The sequence below is a fragment of the Neodiprion lecontei genome, chromosome 2 (assembly GCF_021901455.1).
Source record: "Neodiprion lecontei isolate iyNeoLeco1 chromosome 2, iyNeoLeco1.1, whole genome shotgun sequence".
In the NCBI taxonomy this organism is placed as follows: domain Eukaryota; kingdom Metazoa; phylum Arthropoda; class Insecta; order Hymenoptera; family Diprionidae; genus Neodiprion; species Neodiprion lecontei.
In genome coordinates this window covers 7,086,033-7,102,831 of record NC_060261.1, presented here as the reverse complement: position 1 = coordinate 7,102,831, position 16,799 = coordinate 7,086,033, and the positions used below count along the sequence as shown (strand labels likewise).

General features: G+C 34.3%; 3 protein-coding genes across 5 annotated transcripts; 2 read left to right on the top strand and 1 right to left on the bottom strand.

Annotated features, from left to right (window-relative positions):
- The first annotated feature begins 2,137 nt into the window (after positions 1–2,137).
- On the top strand, positions 2,138–7,786 carry LOC107227147. 2 transcript variants are annotated; one of them, XM_046730784.1, is made up of 6 exons: positions 2,178–2,286; positions 4,499–4,934; positions 5,042–5,327; positions 5,623–6,265; positions 6,479–6,754; positions 6,958–7,786. In XM_046730784.1, the coding sequence occupies exons 2-6, from the start codon at positions 4,844–4,846 to the stop codon at positions 7,270–7,272; spliced, it is 1,611 nt and encodes a 536-aa protein (XP_046586740.1). In that variant the 5' UTR covers positions 2,178–2,286; positions 4,499–4,843; the 3' UTR covers positions 7,273–7,786. The 2 variants fall into 2 exon arrangements, with proteins under 2 accessions (XP_015523689.1, XP_046586740.1); XM_015668203.2 differs by lacking the exon at positions 4,499–4,934 and having other exon boundaries at positions 2,138–2,286; positions 6,958–7,785.
- A 315-nt stretch (positions 7,787–8,101) lies between these two features.
- LOC107227128 (kelch domain-containing protein 4) lies at positions 8,102–11,224 on the top strand. The gene is made up of 9 exons (XM_015668180.2): positions 8,102–8,340; positions 8,627–8,797; positions 9,006–9,241; positions 9,327–9,493; positions 9,635–9,784; positions 9,854–10,072; positions 10,206–10,378; positions 10,620–10,806; positions 10,916–11,224. Exons 1-9 carry the CDS (start codon positions 8,227–8,229, stop codon positions 11,068–11,070), a joined length of 1,572 nt encoding a protein of 523 aa, XP_015523666.1. The 5' UTR covers positions 8,102–8,226; the 3' UTR covers positions 11,071–11,224.
- On the bottom strand, positions 10,659–16,404 carry LOC107227114 (valine--tRNA ligase). Of its 2 annotated transcripts, XM_046730781.1 has the most exons (18): positions 16,129–16,404; positions 15,802–15,994; positions 15,247–15,493; positions 14,943–15,171; positions 14,652–14,831; positions 14,413–14,537; positions 14,008–14,270; positions 13,664–13,892; positions 13,406–13,528; positions 13,225–13,332; positions 12,958–13,117; positions 12,588–12,856; positions 12,207–12,419; positions 12,018–12,132; positions 11,758–11,936; positions 11,483–11,632; positions 11,231–11,415; positions 10,659–10,795 (listed from the first exon to the last, which is right to left on the bottom strand). In XM_046730781.1, exons 1-17 carry the CDS (start codon positions 16,232–16,234, stop codon positions 11,356–11,358), a joined length of 2,949 nt encoding a protein of 982 aa, XP_046586737.1. In that variant the 5' UTR covers positions 16,235–16,404; the 3' UTR covers positions 10,659–10,795; positions 11,231–11,355. The 2 variants fall into 2 exon arrangements, with proteins under 2 accessions (XP_046586737.1, XP_046586738.1); XM_046730782.1 differs by lacking the exon at positions 10,659–10,795 and having other exon boundaries at positions 11,358–11,632.
- Between the last annotated feature and the right edge of the window lie 395 nt (positions 16,405–16,799).

Sequence of the window (16,799 nt, the reverse complement as noted above, 5' to 3'; positions counted from 1 at the left end):
AGGAAATACCTTGAACTTGAATTATTTGGGACCCAAAACTATGGAAGACTCTTCGCAATATAGTAAGGAGTAAGACTCGAACCGGATGTCAAATTCACTGACCATTGGCCGAAACCCATCCCGTTTGGCGTGGAATAGCCCATATATTATTCCGCGTTGAAACTGCTTCCGCTTGCACCAGATAGCACTCATTGTAATAAACATATAACATACATAATATGAAATCTCATGGTCTTACTCGCTGTAATCTAATCAGCGGATGTTCAGAAATAGACGTGAAAGTCGTTCCATATCATACTTACAAGTAAAAAATAAAATCGCCACCAACATTTTTTTTTCTGGTATTGAATATCAACTTCTATTCCCACGTCCAAGTAACTCAACTTCTAATATCAAATCCCAATTTCATCCATACCAAAATCCACTTCGTTCACAACATTCACACTCCTCATTAGTCCAATAAATTATCTACACATTCAATTAAACCTTTTCTCCGTTTGATTTTTTGCTTGCTTCCTCATCCTTTCCCCGAGGCGAAGGCACCGACAAGAACGAACCCAAAGAAGCCCAAAAAACGTCTTGGATGGGTATAGAAGCGTATTGCAAGCCGCTCGTCAATACCAATACCTCTATCCGGTAACAGATTCTAATTTGTAAACAGTTTCATAGAGAAGGAAAACTATGCTTCCAGAGAGAATTCATAATCGCTCAAACTTTACATGTAGCAATGAACGAAAAAGTCACTTAAGACAAACATTGCATTGATTACAAACCGTGATAGCGTGCCGTTCTCTCAAAATGTCCGACGCCGTGTCCGCTCGAGATTTTCTGCTTTGCTTATGTCGTATTCAGCCATCTATTCAATATGACTCGTTCAGTGATCTAAATTATTATCAACAATAAGTCCAGTAATATTTACAGATCGTTGTTGCAACACCCTTTCAACCAAGCATTACACGATTCAAAAGTGCATAAAACAAATTAGCGTCTTGCGTCGAATTCAATTTGCAAGAAATTCAAATCGTCGAAACCAACCGATGTTTTCTTAATATTTCTCTGATTTTTAAAAGTGAACGATATTAAGAAACAGCGCCTGAAAAAACGATATCAGGTACCCAAAAATTTTACTACGTCGAACCGGAGCAAAACTGCGAATTGAGAGTTAAGATTTACACTTTGAGTCCAAAAACTCGAAATATTAGCTTCTCTAAACTTAATCTAGACACTCTTTCGAACGAAAATTATATTAGTTCAAAAACCAAACTTGAAAGATGAATATGAGATTTCGGTTGCGCTATGTTTAAAAAGTATCCACGAATCTATGCATTAGTATCTGTGATAAACCGTAATCAATATTTGAAACTTTAAATCTTCATAGCACGAATTCCGTTTCTTTTTTTTCCTTTGTCTAAACAAATATTGTGTCTGTATGCTGAGTTCAATTATTGCTTGTGCGACACTTCATCTACTGAAAGCACAAATTTGCAAATTGACATGCTCGCTAAATAACCGTAACATGATTTTCAGATTTTCGAAGTTGAATTCCTTTTAATGAGATTTCATTCACTGCTGTATAATGCAAAGTTTGCGTGATTATAGACTTTCTCTGATACATGGTTTTTTTTCTTTTACAAACTAGAAGCAATCAATAATAGTTTGAATTTTCCGACGTTGAAACTACAAATATTCATAATTCCGAAATTTCGTATAGCATGTTGAAATTAAAAAAATCCAGTCAATCATTTCTGTATTCAATATAGCAAAAAAATTATCCAGGCGACTTTCTTTTTCAATTGTAACTATGATCCTCCCAAAAAGCACCTCTGGCGCAAAAACCTTTCGCCAAGTACATTAAAAATGTGGCCATTACCCAAAAAAATACCTTCCAGGATTAAAAATGTAAGCATGTGTCACCTTATATAAAAAAGTATTTCACAAAAGCATAGCATAAATAAATATTCTCAACCTTTACCGAAAAAGATTCAAATCACACATCATTTCCAAGCACAAGCTCTATGATTCTCAGAAGGCGTGTCGAGGATCTCGTATAAGCAGGGGAATCCCGCCACCCCTCCACAAGCCGAAACAATACGGAAAGGGGAACCACTAGTGATATGCCTCCCAATCAGCATGCCTGCATATAAAAGGACATTTTTCTCCATTAACATTCAATCTTCGGAGTCCATCAGACGTATTTCGAAACACTCGCGTGGCCACCCGATAAAGTTGCGCTGAATTTTTACAACGATATCATCATGAGCTCCATAGCGACCAATAAAGAGACAGGTATTTTATAATTTTTCCATATTAAAGTCAAGATTGATAATTCCGTAGCAAGGTGTCAAAAGAGGATAACTCGAAACAATAAATTTTTGTACAAAAAATGACATGGATAAGTTTCGCATATTTCTTGTCAGTTCCTATTAGGAGTGCGCGGTATTGGAAATTAGATACTAATTTTCGTTACGGGTTTCATATTCGGTAGTTTCGGTTAATCGAAATATCAAAATTTCCGTAAATACCGTAGTACCGAAATTTCGATAGACTTTAATCTGCAAATATCGTCGGAAAAAGACTAAGAAAAATCTGTATTGAACTGTGTAAATACCAATAATCTAAGTAGTCCAAATCTTGGTTCTCATCCATGTTAAATGTAATAAATACTAAATTTTCTTGGGAACTTGGACAGAATTGATAAGATTCAACTTATCAGATAAGATTCTTTGATAAGTTGAATCTTATCAATTCTGTCCAAGTTCCCAAGAAAATTTAGTATTTAATCTAAGTAGTATTTAGATTATCAGAAATTTCGGTACTTCGGTATTTAGCAAAATTTCGATATTTCGGTATCGGTATTGACAGAAGGTTCCCATACGGATACATTTCGAGGAATGAGATACCGAAAAAAATTCGGTATACCGAAATAACGCGCACGCCTAGTTCCTATACATTAGATTGGAGTATAACTTTGTACAAAATATCTCGTAGTGAAATAATGATTTAAAAAAAAAAATTTTTTCTTAAAAAAATTATTTAATTGTTTATAACTGTTTTTTTCATTTATCCACCATTTAAATTATTTATTAAGGAATAATTTTTTTTCTAAAAATCATCATTTACAATTGTTAATATAATTATGAAAAAATTTTTTTTTTCTATCTGAATTTTCATTGTTTATTTTATAAACAATTTGTTATAAACAAATTTATATTTTCATTTTATTTTTTTTCGTTGCTTTAAAAAATTACAAATACAGCCATGTGCATCAGAGTTGTAAAAAAAAATTTTTCTCTATTTATTATTGAATTTTAAAATACTTTACCCCAAAAAATTTTTTTTACAACTCTGATGCACATGGCTGTATTTGTAATTTTTTAAAGCAACGAAAAAAAAATAAAATGAAAATAGAAATTTGTTTATAACAAATTGTTTATAAAATAAACAATGAAAATTCAAATAGAAAAAAAAAATTTTTTCATAATTATATTAACAATTGTAAATGATGATTTTTAGAAAAAAAATTATTTCTTAATAAATAATTTAAATGGTGGATAAATGAAAAAAACAGTTATAAACAATTAAATAATTTTTTTAAGAAAAAATTTTTTTTTTTAAAATCATTATTTCACTACAACAATAAAATGACCAAAAAAAATTTTTCAAAAATATTCAACTTGTCTATTTGTTTATAATAAATTTTTAAACAATACACGTTAAAAAATTTTCAGCCAAGCTAATAAACGCAACATATTAATTTAAAAACAACCAAAATTCAAGATTTATGAAAAAAAATTTTTTTCATAACATTGGCCGGATTTTTCCATTTTTGATAAATTTGAAAAATCATTATAAACAAATGAAAAAACTTTTATAAACTTTTACCACTGAATCTTGTTTATTATTTATATAAGAAGAGCTCACAAAAGAAAAAAAATTTATAGACCCATTTTTTAAACTTTTACAAGTGATTTTATGAAAAGTCAAGTCTACGAAAAATGAGTTAATTAACAATGAAATAACTTAAACGAAAATCGGGTTAAAAAATTTTTTCTGGTAAGACTACATTCCTTCAAGTGTCTAGATAACACTATAATTTATTCAAATTTTTAAATTAATACTGAATGTTATAAAAAAATTGTTTCGTGTTGCATGCTTCGCTAGGCGGTGACGCCTAGGCACCGAAACGGCCGCGCGGAGTCCTATTTTCAACGTTAAATTAAAATTATAAATAATAAAGCTAGAATTCCGGGAGTATGGACTTTTTCATCGGAAATTTCCTCCTCTTTTAGGATCTTTTCTCAAAATTCATTTATCTTTTATATTTTTGAAATTATAGCTATAAAACGGAGACTCCCTTTTTTTCTTTTCGTTTTTTGTTTATAACTATTGAAATTTCTAATGGCGGATTAATTAAAAAATACCGGTTTCATCATTTTAAATTCTGAATCCAATGCACCAATCGCCATATTTTTAAGACCATTCTAACGATTTTTCTCAGTGAACTCACTTCTCGACCAGACTACTTGGAAAGTTTCACTTACGAAGCCTGTGGAGCTTGCATAAAGTGCCCCGTTTCCGAAACCGTTTTCCCGAAACCGTCACGTTTTCGAACCACTATTTTCCCGACCTAGTGAATTCCCGAATCGGCGTTTTTCCGTATTCGTAATAACCCCGAACCACCAATTTTCCGACGGATAGAATTCTCGAATCGACACTTTCCCGACCTAGCAAATTCCCGCATTGTTATGTTCCTGACCTGCCCGATTCCCCGCAGACCTGAGGAATTCAGTAGATCGGCAATACGACAATCCGGGAATTTCATTTGTTGGGAAACTGCAGGAAAATGACGATTCGGTGTTACAACAGGTTGAGTGAAACAACGATTCGGGAAAATGGTTTCGGGAATGTGAAGGGTTCGAACTTTCAATGCACGGGTAGGAAAACAAATTTGAATCATATCTGAAAGTAGAAATTCAAGTGCTTTCGACTTAAGCATAAAGAAGGTACCCATGTATAGTTTAAATGTACACCTATTTTTCAGAGGTTTCACCTGCATCGTCAAAAACTTTTGACGTTGACGGAAAATCTATGACAAAACTCAGCTGTCCATTCACTTGGGATATGGGGAAAATCATGGAAATTCGAGTACGATTATTAAACGATGAGTCTCGTTATGAAGATGTTACTGACACCCAAGATCAGTTTCCAGAATTTGTATTAATTTACCATCTCATGCTGGCCTATGAGAATGTATCGAACGAGAATCCGCAAGCCGCTATAGAATGCATCAAGGGCGCTGAAGATAGTTTTCTTAAAATTAAACAAAGGTTCTTGATATTATTTACTATAAACGTTTTTCCATAACGTTAGTTTGATACCACAATGTAACGAGAAAAACTAAATGGCTTAAGTTTGATAATCAAGAAGCTTGATTTTTCTGAACAATATATGCTCTCTTGAGAGAAATTCAAGTGTAAAACTCAATCTGAATACACGAATTTTATAAAAATGTAATGGAATACTATTCTAATTTGTACTTATACTGAAAGTACTGATCAAATTTTACATTGAATTATTCATCTTGTTTCACTGATCTAACAATATTATAATAATGAAAATCAGGAAAACACTGGAAAGCGTGGAACGTGTCCTGAAACACATTTTATTTGGAACAAAGTACTATGTGCTTCAACAGATGGGGCAGCTGACACAGGCAGACGAACTGCTGAAAGAAATATGCAATATTAAGGACATGAATGAAACGGAATTAGCCATGTTGTCCGGGTGCCAATGTTTAGCCTGGTCACTGTACAACGTCACTGATAATTCCATGGCAATCAAATTTGCACAAGAGGCTGTCCAGCATGAGCCCAGTAATGGCAAATGGCACTTTTTGGTCGGGAAAAATTGCCGAACCTTAAGAAAGAGGAATTGTTCGACTGATAGCCTGCCAGATGAACATGAATCATTTGGTTTTCAGAAGGCTTACGAACTTTCTAAGAACGCTTTGTTTGGTGTATATTTGGCCCGAATGTATCGAGAGTCTAAAAACACTGAAGAGGCTAATAGAATGTATAAGCAAGTTGCTGCTGGTGAACGAACTTGTTGTAAGGTGCAATTACAATTAGCTCTAGGACTTGTACGAGCGAAGGATTGTAGTTTGGCAAAGCGTTGTCTGGATTACGTAGCTGAAAAGATGCCCGATTCTCCGAAATATGCACATTACATGGCTATATACGAGGAAAAATGCAATCAAGACTTTAAGGTAATGACTGATAAATTATACACAATGTTGTCAATTTGTTGATATTCAGTTTATAACTACTTTTGATTAATGTTACCTGGTTGACATGAACAGAAATATTAGTGCAATTTTCATTTGATTAATGAATAGTTGAGATTACAATGAATTGAAATATCACAGACAGTATATGAAAACTACTGAAATAAACTGAACAGTTTTTAATTAAACTTTTAGGCCGCTCTTCGTTATTACACGACTGCAATAGAGAAAGAAAATTTTCAGGCTGAATGGCAGTATATAGAGTGTAGGAAAAAAGTTAAACCTGATTGGAATCCACTGCCATATATGTTGGAGTTATTGACGAAGTACAACAAAGATCCTGATGCCCAAATTCAAGAAATAAACATTAAAATTGGAGTGTATTATTTGTTTCATATGGATGATGTTTTGTCAGCAAGTCAATACTTGGACAACGCTGTTCAAATTGATCCAAATGCCAAAAGCCTAAAGGTATAGAGTTGATTTATATTATACGAAATATACGTACATTATTTAGTTGAAATAATAATTCAATTTTCTGTACATATGCCCATTTGTACTATAACGTGAAAATAGTAGAAATTATACTCGCATGAGTATCGCATTATTCGAAATTTTTTTAACTACCATGATTAATTTTTTCGTTTGTACCAACAAAATCTTTCATATTTCAGACATATTTCGTTTCTTATCAGAACAATGTGAATGTATATTATGCGTGGGCAGTAAAAATCCGCCTTGCATTACTGATGGAAGCTACCAAACTAAGTACAGACAAGAAAGCCATGTTGAAAGATAAATTGCAACTCTGTTCTGAGAATGATCAAATTTCATCTTCTATCTCTGGTGATTCAGAACAAACTTTGAACCAACTATGGTCAGAAATGTACCAAAATTATCATAATCAAAGTTCTGGTGGCAATTCAAGACAGCAGCAGATCAATCGAAGAAATTACTCCGAAGGCACAAGGCAACCGAAGCATTTGTGACAAACGATATTAATCAAGTACATCAAAAAATAAAGGACATTTAATGGCAAATCGTGAGAAACGTTCAAGAAACTGCGACTATAAAATCTTGTGGTAAAGAGGAAAGTACTGCAGCTGAAGCAACGTATCATCTTGTCAAAATTTTCAAAACCCTGCTTTTTGACTAAGATAACCGCCAGACAGCCTAATGCTAATTATACTACTCATTCTTGTGTAATCAATATTTGGCATATTCGGCTACGTATGTTTTGTGCAACAAATGGCAGCTGGCCAAGATCTGCTTCGATTGCTGTCCATCATTCTCCATTCCTTACACATATTTTCCACCGAGACCCATGCAAGACAAACAAGCTTCATTTTAATTTCGCTATTCTGTCACATATTTCTGTCATTATTATTTCTGTCAACTATTATGTTACATACATACAGACCTATGAATTTTGCAATTACAACTCAAATGTACAAATTGTCACATTTCTTGTGCTGATTTTAATTATCTGCCAATAAAAATATGCAGAAAATTATGTTGAACGAATGAATCAAAATACCCTACAACTAAAATTGAGATGTTGAATATTATGATTATTGGCACTTACCCTGTCAGGTAATATACAGCCAGACGGAAAATAGAAGAAATACCGTGATTTATAACCTCATCAATTCGAACAGGATTATATCTTCAGTCAACGCTTGCGGAGACGGGAGAAAATTTAATTTTCGCATCGGCGTAGATAAAAGTTATTCCTGTGTAGTAGAGATCACAGGGTATTCCCGCTCCTAACCCGATTGAAAGCATTGGTGGCAACTGGAAACTCAGAGACGATTATTATTTCAGAACACCACCATGTTTCGTGAACACTCAACACGTGTTTGCCGGTTGATAGTGGAGTGTTAGGTTAAGTTGTCAATCTTACCAAGAATTTCTGTTGATTTCGTTAAATTTACCGATTAGCAATGGGTAAAAAAGACAAAAATAAGAAGAAAGTTAGTGGTATTGATAAAACAGCTATGAAAACAGAAAAAAAACTTACTGCAAAGCAAAAGAAAGAGTTGGCTGCACTCGGAGAGGTTAGTTTAGCATCGTAGAGTGCTAAAAATACAAATTACGTTACCAGCGGTTGTTCCGGTAACTTAATTTCTTCACATATTTCAAAAATTTCCACAGCTGAATTTAACCAATCGAATCATCGTGCTACATTAATTCATGTGAGAATCGAGAAATGGTCGTAACTTACGTTAGTTTTGAACATAGTTCAAGACTTCCTTCCTTGTTGCTCAACGATTGTTCACACACTTAGAACAGAATAACACTTAGCATCTGACAAATGAGCAATTGTTTTGTTGTGTGTTGTAGGATGATATCGAGAAAGTGGTGGCAGAAATTGAGCGGGAAGAGGCAAAGAGGCAACGTGTCGTTGAAGCGGTTGTCGCACCGCCGTCACATCGTGTAAATTTCTCATTAACCACTCATCCTTTCAAAGATGAGCTAGTAATGCTTGGGGGGGAGTTCTACAATGGACAAACGGTATTCATAAAATCTATGGTGCAAATATATGTATCAATTCTCATTTAAGTTCAGTTTCATCAATGAACATCCCTTTAAAACAACATTGTGACATTCGTTTTAGACACTTGTGTACGGAGACATGTTCAAATATATGTATCAATTCTCATTTAAGTTCAGTTTCATCAATGAACATCCCTTTAAAACAACATTGTGACATTCGTTTTAGACACTTGTGTACGGAGACATGTTCTTTTACAATATAAGCAACAACGAATGGTCCGTAATTAAGGCACCTGGTGGCCCAGCACCCAGATGCGGACATCAAGCGCTAGCTGTTCCAATAAATAAAGGTCAACTGTGGGTCTTCGGTGGTGAATATTCAAGCCCTTCGCAGTCACAGTTCTACCACTATAGAGATCTATGGGTCTATCACTTTGGGGATAAGAAATGGGAGAAAATTGGGTGAGCGCAAGAGTACTGTTAGTAAATTTGAATGTTGAGCAAATATGCAATTTTTTTCATTGGACTTCTTTTTTTAATTAACTAGGGCCACTGGTGGACCATCAGCGAGAAGTGGTCATAGAATGGTATATATGAAAAAACAACTATTTATATTCGGTGGGTTTCACGACAATGTCAGAGATTACAAATATTTTAACGACGTTTTTGTATTTAATCTCACAACATACAAATGGAACAAGTTGGAGCCTTCAGGTTTGTAGTGTGTGGAAAAATTTTTCTCACACTTTTTTAAAAACTCTAAAATCTAATTTACAGTAATTTGAAATGAAAGATGTAATATTATAATCATATCTACTATAGTCTACCATCATTGTGTAAATACATTTATTTCAGGCACTCCACCAGCTCCTCGATCTGGATGTGTAGTATTACCAACACCGGATAATAAAATTCTAGTTTACGGTGGCTACAGTAAAGAGAGAATTAAAAAAGATGTGGATAAGGGTCACGTACACACTGATATGTTTTTATTGAGCCCAGAGAGTGAGTTTTGCATTGGAAAAAAATAGCTTTGTAACTTTCTGATTATGAAACCATGGATTCAAATTTTAGAAAATGATCAGACTGGATTAAAATGGAAATGGACGCTTCTGAAACAAAGTGGTATATCAATATCACCAAGATGTAGCGCTACAGCGATTTTGGCTCAATCAAATCTCGCATATATGTTTGGTGGTGTTTTTGACGAAGAAGAAAATGAAGAAGACCTTAAAGGAACATTTTTCAATGACCTCATCGCACTGGATCTTGAAAAGTACCAATGGAGAACAGGTATGTAACGAAAAAATTATGAGTTTGACGGCCTCAATTTCAACTGAATGAAACAAGATTTGGGGATATGGACGCTTAAGTACAGTTACGATGAAGTAACTTTACATAATAGAAATCATTTCTGGTTTCATAGTAACATTGAGCGGAAAGAAAAACCCGCAAGAGAGGCGAAAACGTAGAAAACAAAAAGAAGATGGTGATATTAACGAAGAAAGTAGTGACAATGACGATAGTAGTGACCATGAAGTTCCGAAAGCGATGGATGTCACTTCTGAACCAACTATTGTCTCTGATGGAATTTTCACGGTTAGTAATACTTGATACTATTTTGATTTTTATTATTTTCAATGAATTTACTACTTGTATATATCTATATACAACAGAATTGCCGCAGTAAAATGATCTTTTTGATTCGAATAATAATCCATGATTACAATGAAGCCTTGTTAGATAAAATTTCACTACGAATTCAAAATGATAAGTAACAACAAAACGGTTGACGACAAAAAAAAATAATTAAATTCACACTTCACTTATCCATACTCAGGTCACTGTTGGTCCGTCCAGTATGACCAACAGTACAATTAAGGAGGAAAAACGACCAGATGATATTTTCTCACCATCTCCTCGAATTAATCCTGGGCTCGCCATCAAGCATGGAGTGCTGTACTTGTTTGGTGGGATGTTTGAAGATGGAGACAGACAATACACTCTTAATGATTTCTACAAATTGGGTGAATTATATAATCAGTTACAATTTGTAGAACATTTAGGTAGCAAATTAATAGTAATTGAACCGAGATCAAACATTTTCTCAATTTCTTCTGCTCTCCTGGTTTACAGACTTTCGTAAGTTAGATGAATGGAAAACAATAATCAAAAGCGACATTACTTCGCAAACATGGATTGATTCTGAAAGCTCAGAATCTGAAAGTCAAGGTGAAGAATCTACCAGTGATGGCAGCAGTGAAAATGAGATGGAGGTTGACGAAAATTGAAGTGTAACTTTTGCCTAATTAAGTGACAGAGAATTTTTTTCATCACTATCAAATAATGTAAATTGATTGTATCATGATACTAGGACTCAGCTGTAAAATTATCATTCAGTAAATTTTAATATTATAACAAATTTAAGTCTGAAGTATATGAAAAACGTACTGCATAAACGATGTTGCGACGAGCATCTGATCTATGTAGCAATTTAGTATTCTCATGTGTTGAATTACCTACACACAGCGTACCAAATCTCATACATTGCAAGCTAGACTCAATAATCTTTTTGGTCATGCACTGTTTGCTCTCATTTGCCTGAGTTTTTCCAACTCTTGCCGTATTCTATCTTTCTGTAGAAAAGAAAAAATATTCCAGTACAAACAATCGGTTCGTCACTTACAAATATCACAAAGTTACCTTTTGCAAATGCTTGCTCTGTACATCCACGGGTGCCTTGGCAATATAACCAGGTGCTGAAGTCAATTGTAACAATCGGTTCATTTGCCCCTCTAACGCGGAGACCTTTCTTTTAATCCTGTCTTGAATTTGTTCTGCTTGCTTTGGATCCTATCAAAATTAATTACTTTAATTATCGATAATTTAGTGTTTATGTTGCAGAAATTAGGAGGATTCTTTTATGCGGAAATTTAAAGGTTGAAATATATGTACAAAACGTAATAATTTTGTTTTACCTTAATTGAAAGATATATCACAGCATGACTCCCAACTGTATCAGATATACAATTCTCCATTTTATCGTAATTATTTTCAAGTGCTACTTTCACTCCCTGAACTCTACTTAACGCGGCAATAACGCTTGAATTTTCAATAAACAAATCCATATTATCTTCTGCACTGAGCACGACGTGTGCTGTAATAGAAAATGGTACTATATTGTAACAGATTTTATATTTCTACCATTCACTTGCGATTTTTTCATTTAATATATTACCTTCACTCGTCTTCGACTTTATATTACTCGTAGAGATAAGACTTCTTATCGTTGATACGACTTTCCAAACGTTTCCAATATTTTCTTCTAGAACCTCATCTCTAAATTCTTGAAACTGTGAAAATTACATAAGTAATGCGATGTAAAATATCAGTTTTCAACTTAACTATACTCTATCAACTGCAATACCTCTTCCGATGTGGGATAAGTTGTTTGCATGAGTGACTTCAAAGTTGGCAATGTGTCTATGCGCTGAGACAGTAGTGAATATAATTCATCAGCCAGGTAAGGTGTGATCGGTGCAATTATCCTCAGAGAAACATCCAGACACTTGATCAAAGTACGTATGTGTCCACTGGCTGTATTTCCTTCTAGATGTGCCAGTCCTGGCTTTGTTGCTTCCTAGTGAATACGTAATGTTAATACAAGTGTCTATATCAGAGTGGAGGTCCTCTTCACAAGCTTGTGAATTCGCGAACCTTTGTTAATAGTTGGTCGAATATTAATTGATGAAGAAAAATATTTAAAATAATAGTCTATTCAATAAGTGTTGATTGAAAAAATGCATACCAAATACCAATCGCAGAAGTCCCGGTAAAAAAAGTTTTTCATTTTTGACGTCACAAGGTGAAGATTTCTGTGTAAAAATGCTTCATTCACAGTTGTCACCATCGATGATAGTCTGCTTAGTATCCATTTATCGATTGAACTTAGTTTTGCATCAGGAAGACATGGATGTTTTGACGTTGCAAGAAGGATAAACTTACTTGCTTGCCAGATTTTGTTACAAAACAGCTTATTTGTCACGCATTCACTTACGTCAAAATTTATGTAGTGACCTACGGGAGAATGAAGATACTTTTATTATGAAACGGTCATGTTGAGCATTCTATCAAGAGATTTGAATTAAAAAAATCTGCTGACGAAACTCGTGACTAACTCTTTATTTCGAGGGAAGATAATGTAAGTCGTAATGCATCATTTCCACATTCAGGGATTCCATTTGGAAACATTTTATTATTCAGATTCACCGTTCTCTCTAGCTCCTTATGCGAAAATATACCAGCTTTATAATTCTGTTTGGCTTGTTCATTGAGATTCTGTAAATAAAAAAAATTGAATATTTCGAGCAATAGTTGTGATATTTGATCATTGAAAAAATGTAGATTGCTATCTTTCCGTTGGAAAAAAAAATTGTAGCACTTACTTGCAATGATATACCCTGAGTAATATTTTCCGGAGTTATGACATTACCAAGACTTTTTGACATCTTTTTTCCTTGGTTATCACACAAAACTCCGTGCAAAAGTATTTCCTGGAAGTATAAATCTGTTCATGCGTTTGCGCAAGGAAAAAATGTCGTAAACAAATTTGTATGATCACCATACCTTGAAAGGTAACTGACCAGTTAGTTCTGTACCAAGCATGACCATTCTTGTTACCCAAAAGAAAAGTATGTCATGACCAGTTTCAAGCATTGACAGCGGGTAAAACTTCTTATAATCGCCAGTCTGAAAAACATATAATAGATTTCAAGACCTGGGTAAAGTAAAATGTTTTAGAAGTGACAAAAGAATGTAGGTAATAAAAATGAAGAATAACTATTCAATAACTCTAGAAAATAAGAAAGTATTGCAAATTCATACTTGATTGGGCCAACCCATTACAGTAAAGGGTAGAAGCGCCGATGAAAACCATGTGTCTAAAACATCCTCATCCTGTTTAATCGTCACCTCATTGCCAAATTTGTTTCGAGCTTTGACCAGAGCTTCATTTTCAGTTCGTGCAATAATCCAAGTAGATTCTGAACCGTTACTGCAAAGATACGCTGGAATGCGATGTCCCCACCACAATTGTCTTGATACACACCAGTCTCTGAACAATATTTTGACCATTATCGGTAATATTCAATGCATTGTACCAGATGTCGATAAATCAACAGGATTTTTTTAAACTGATAACAATAGGTAGTAAACATCAGAAGTCTTACTTGATGTTTTCAAGCCAATTGTACCATGTCCGTTCATGTACAGATGGATCAATCTTTAGGGTGCCATTTTTAACAGCTTCTAACGCAAGAGCAGACATGCTTTTACATTTAATAAACCACTGCTCCTTAAGTAGATGCTCTATAACATCACCTGACCGAGAACATTTTGGTACTACCATGTTATGATCTTTAATTTCTCCTAAAGCATTATCATTAGCCAAATGCGTCAAAATTAGTTCACGTACCAAGAATCTTGGAACTCCCTATTGTTTCGCAAACATGGAAAATACAAAGTTTGGAGTTTAATAATCTTGAAAATAATAATTTATGGTGAAAAACGAAAAAATAGCAGTTTGTCTGCAAAAATAGCAACTAATCTGCATCTTAGTGATAAATTCATAGTACCTGAAATAGTTCAGTTTTCGATATTATGTTACCCTTCTCATCGATAACATCGATTATTTCTAAATTGTGTCTTTTAGCAACTTCTAAATCAGCTGGATCATGTGCTGGAGTAATTTTTACCGCACCTGTAAGTACAATTTTCAATAAATGGGTGTTAAATCCATTATAAAAGCTTGAATGCTGTTTAGTCTGACGATATAAGTACCAATTTTTGTATACCTGTTTGGTGATTTTTTTACCTGTGCCAAAAGTCATGTTTACAAATCGGTCAGCAATTATAGGAATATGAGTTTTTCTAAATGGATGCCACACCTGAGAACCAATGTATCGAGAATATCTTTCATCCTCTGGATGTACAGCCACCGCTACATCTCCTAACATGGTCTCAGGTCGCGTAGATGCTACAGTCAGGACTTCGTCTGAAATAAGATTGAAAATTTCTCTATCACAGAGTGAGAAAGTGATAATGTTCAAAGATTTTGGAATGTATACAATTTAAAACATGATCATTTTATTTTCAGTTTAATTACCAGAATTTTGAAGCTTGTAAGAGAATTCAGTAATTTGTCCGAACGTGATTTTTTTCTCATAACCAGGAATTTCTATTTCAGTTTTTCCTGTAACCGGAATATAATCAACTTCGATATCAGATATAGCACTGCGAAGAGTTGGAGACCAGTTGACTATAGACTTATCTCTATAAACTAAGTTTCGTTCAGCCAATTGAACAAATGCTTCTGTTACAGCGTTGCTACATCTCTATAAATTAAAAACTGCACTAATAACCAATGTGATTTTCAATGTAAATTAAAAGTTTATTTATTCAGCTGATACCTCGTCCTTGGTGAAAAATTTTCTGGACCAATCCAGACTAGCTCCAAATGATTTCAATTGCTTGTATATTACATCCTCTTTTTCATTTTTCCAACTCTCGACATGCGATAAAAATTCTTCCTTCCCAAGGTCATGCCGAGATAATCCCTTACTTTTTTTTAATTGCTTTTCGACAACCACCTGCGTAGCTATTCCTGCATGATCCAGTCCCGGTACCCACACAACTGGATGGCCTCTCATTCTGTACCTGTTAGAAAATAGTATTTAGAATGATTTTCAAACACAATTGCGTGAAACAAGTGGGCAAGAGTCATTTTTAATAGAAAAGACTTTTCCTAAATCTGGTGCTATTTTTCCTTAAAATGTGACTTTTAGTCATCTTTCTTTGAACCGTGACTCTAGCAGAGCAGCAACCATTGACGGTTTATAAATGTCAGAGCCTTAATCAGTAAATAGTTTCTAATATTTAAAGGTAAATATAATTTTGACAATAGAAAGTATTTAGAAATCCCAGACAGTGAAATAATTATTAAATATCTCTGAATTTTTATCTACCATCTTGCCAGCGAATCTTGTATTACTGCAGTCAGTGAATGTCCCAGATGTAATGTACCCGTTACATTGGGTGGTGGTAATATAATTGTGAATGAAGTTTTATCGCTATGTTTTGTCGAGAAATATTTATTTTTCTCCCAGATATCGTACCATTTGCTTTCCACATCTTTACAATTGTACGTAGTGGGGAAATCTAAAATTGAGAAGAAATAAAATACATTAGCTGAATTTAATTCATTGAATGGTCTTGATACGGCAGAGTTTTTTGCAATGCTTATTGTACTTAAAAAAATTAACTGAATAATTCAATCAACGAACAATACGTACCATGTTTAGTTTGTGTACAATATTTGTAACAATTTGGGCTGTTATAACCTCTCCTAAGTGTCACGTGCAATAGCAATGAGTTCATTCTAAAAGTTTCTAAAATCATTCATCGAGACCTATTGCCCAGCATCATGAATAGAAAGATATTGGTATAGATTGGAAAATTATCCTAGTATAGTAATTACTAATCCGTGCTGTTTGACGTTCAACTATTAATCCGCATCTTTATCGCTGCACATTACCGGCGGCCAGCGTTTTGTCGCGGTGCCTAAAAAACAGCTACCTACATTTCTTGCCTGCGACCACATTCGTTTGTTTGCAGGCGCATCTATTGGTCCACATTCGCTATGTTGGTCTATCTCGGGTGTCATCGACCCCTTATTAGTGTAGTAAAGTCATAGGAAAGTAAAGTTTTCTTATTAGTCTCGACAGCTTTTTAGTTCTAATTAGAGATTAAATAATTTCTGCATGTGCATAAATTCATCCTAATAACGAATAGTATGGAAACAGGTGTTCGATAACTTGTTACAAGAAAAGACGTCGATTCAATTGCAGTTGAAGTCGGCGAATGGCCTGCGGGATTTCCCACACTAGGGCCCGTATTCATAGTCAGGTCTCAAGGCGGTGCTTAAGACCGTCTTGGTGAAGATCGTCTTATTCGTTCAAGACCG

Excerpts from the sequence above, each read along its gene's own strand:
- LOC107227114 (XM_046730781.1), bottom strand. The coding sequence starts at position 16,234 with ATGATTTTAGAAACTTTTAGAATGAACTCATTGCTATTGCACGTGACA. Across the intron at positions 13,893-14,007 it reads AATTGGCTTGAAAACATCAA|AGACTGGTGTGTATCAAGAC; the intron begins GTAAGACTTCTG and ends AATATTGTTCAG. Across the intron at positions 13,333-13,405 it reads CTGGTCAGTTACCTTTCAAG|GAAATACTTTTGCACGGAGT; the intron begins GTATGGTGATCA and ends TTATACTTCCAG.
- LOC107227147 (XM_046730784.1), top strand. The coding sequence starts at position 4,844 with ATGACGATTCGGTGTTACAACAGGTTGAGTGAAACAACGATTCGGGAA. Across the intron at positions 4,935-5,041 it reads TTCGAACTTTCAATGCACGG|AGGTTTCACCTGCATCGTCA; the intron begins GTAGGAAAACAA and ends CCTATTTTTCAG. Across the intron at positions 6,755-6,957 it reads CAAATGCCAAAAGCCTAAAG|ACATATTTCGTTTCTTATCA; the intron begins GTATAGAGTTGA and ends TTCATATTTCAG.
- LOC107227128 (XM_015668180.2), top strand. The coding sequence starts at position 8,227 with ATGGGTAAAAAAGACAAAAATAAGAAGAAAGTTAGTGGTATTGATAAA. Across the intron at positions 9,242-9,326 it reads AAGAAATGGGAGAAAATTGG|GGCCACTGGTGGACCATCAG; the intron begins GTGAGCGCAAGA and ends TTAATTAACTAG. Across the intron at positions 10,073-10,205 it reads AAAGTACCAATGGAGAACAG|TAACATTGAGCGGAAAGAAA; the intron begins GTATGTAACGAA and ends CTGGTTTCATAG.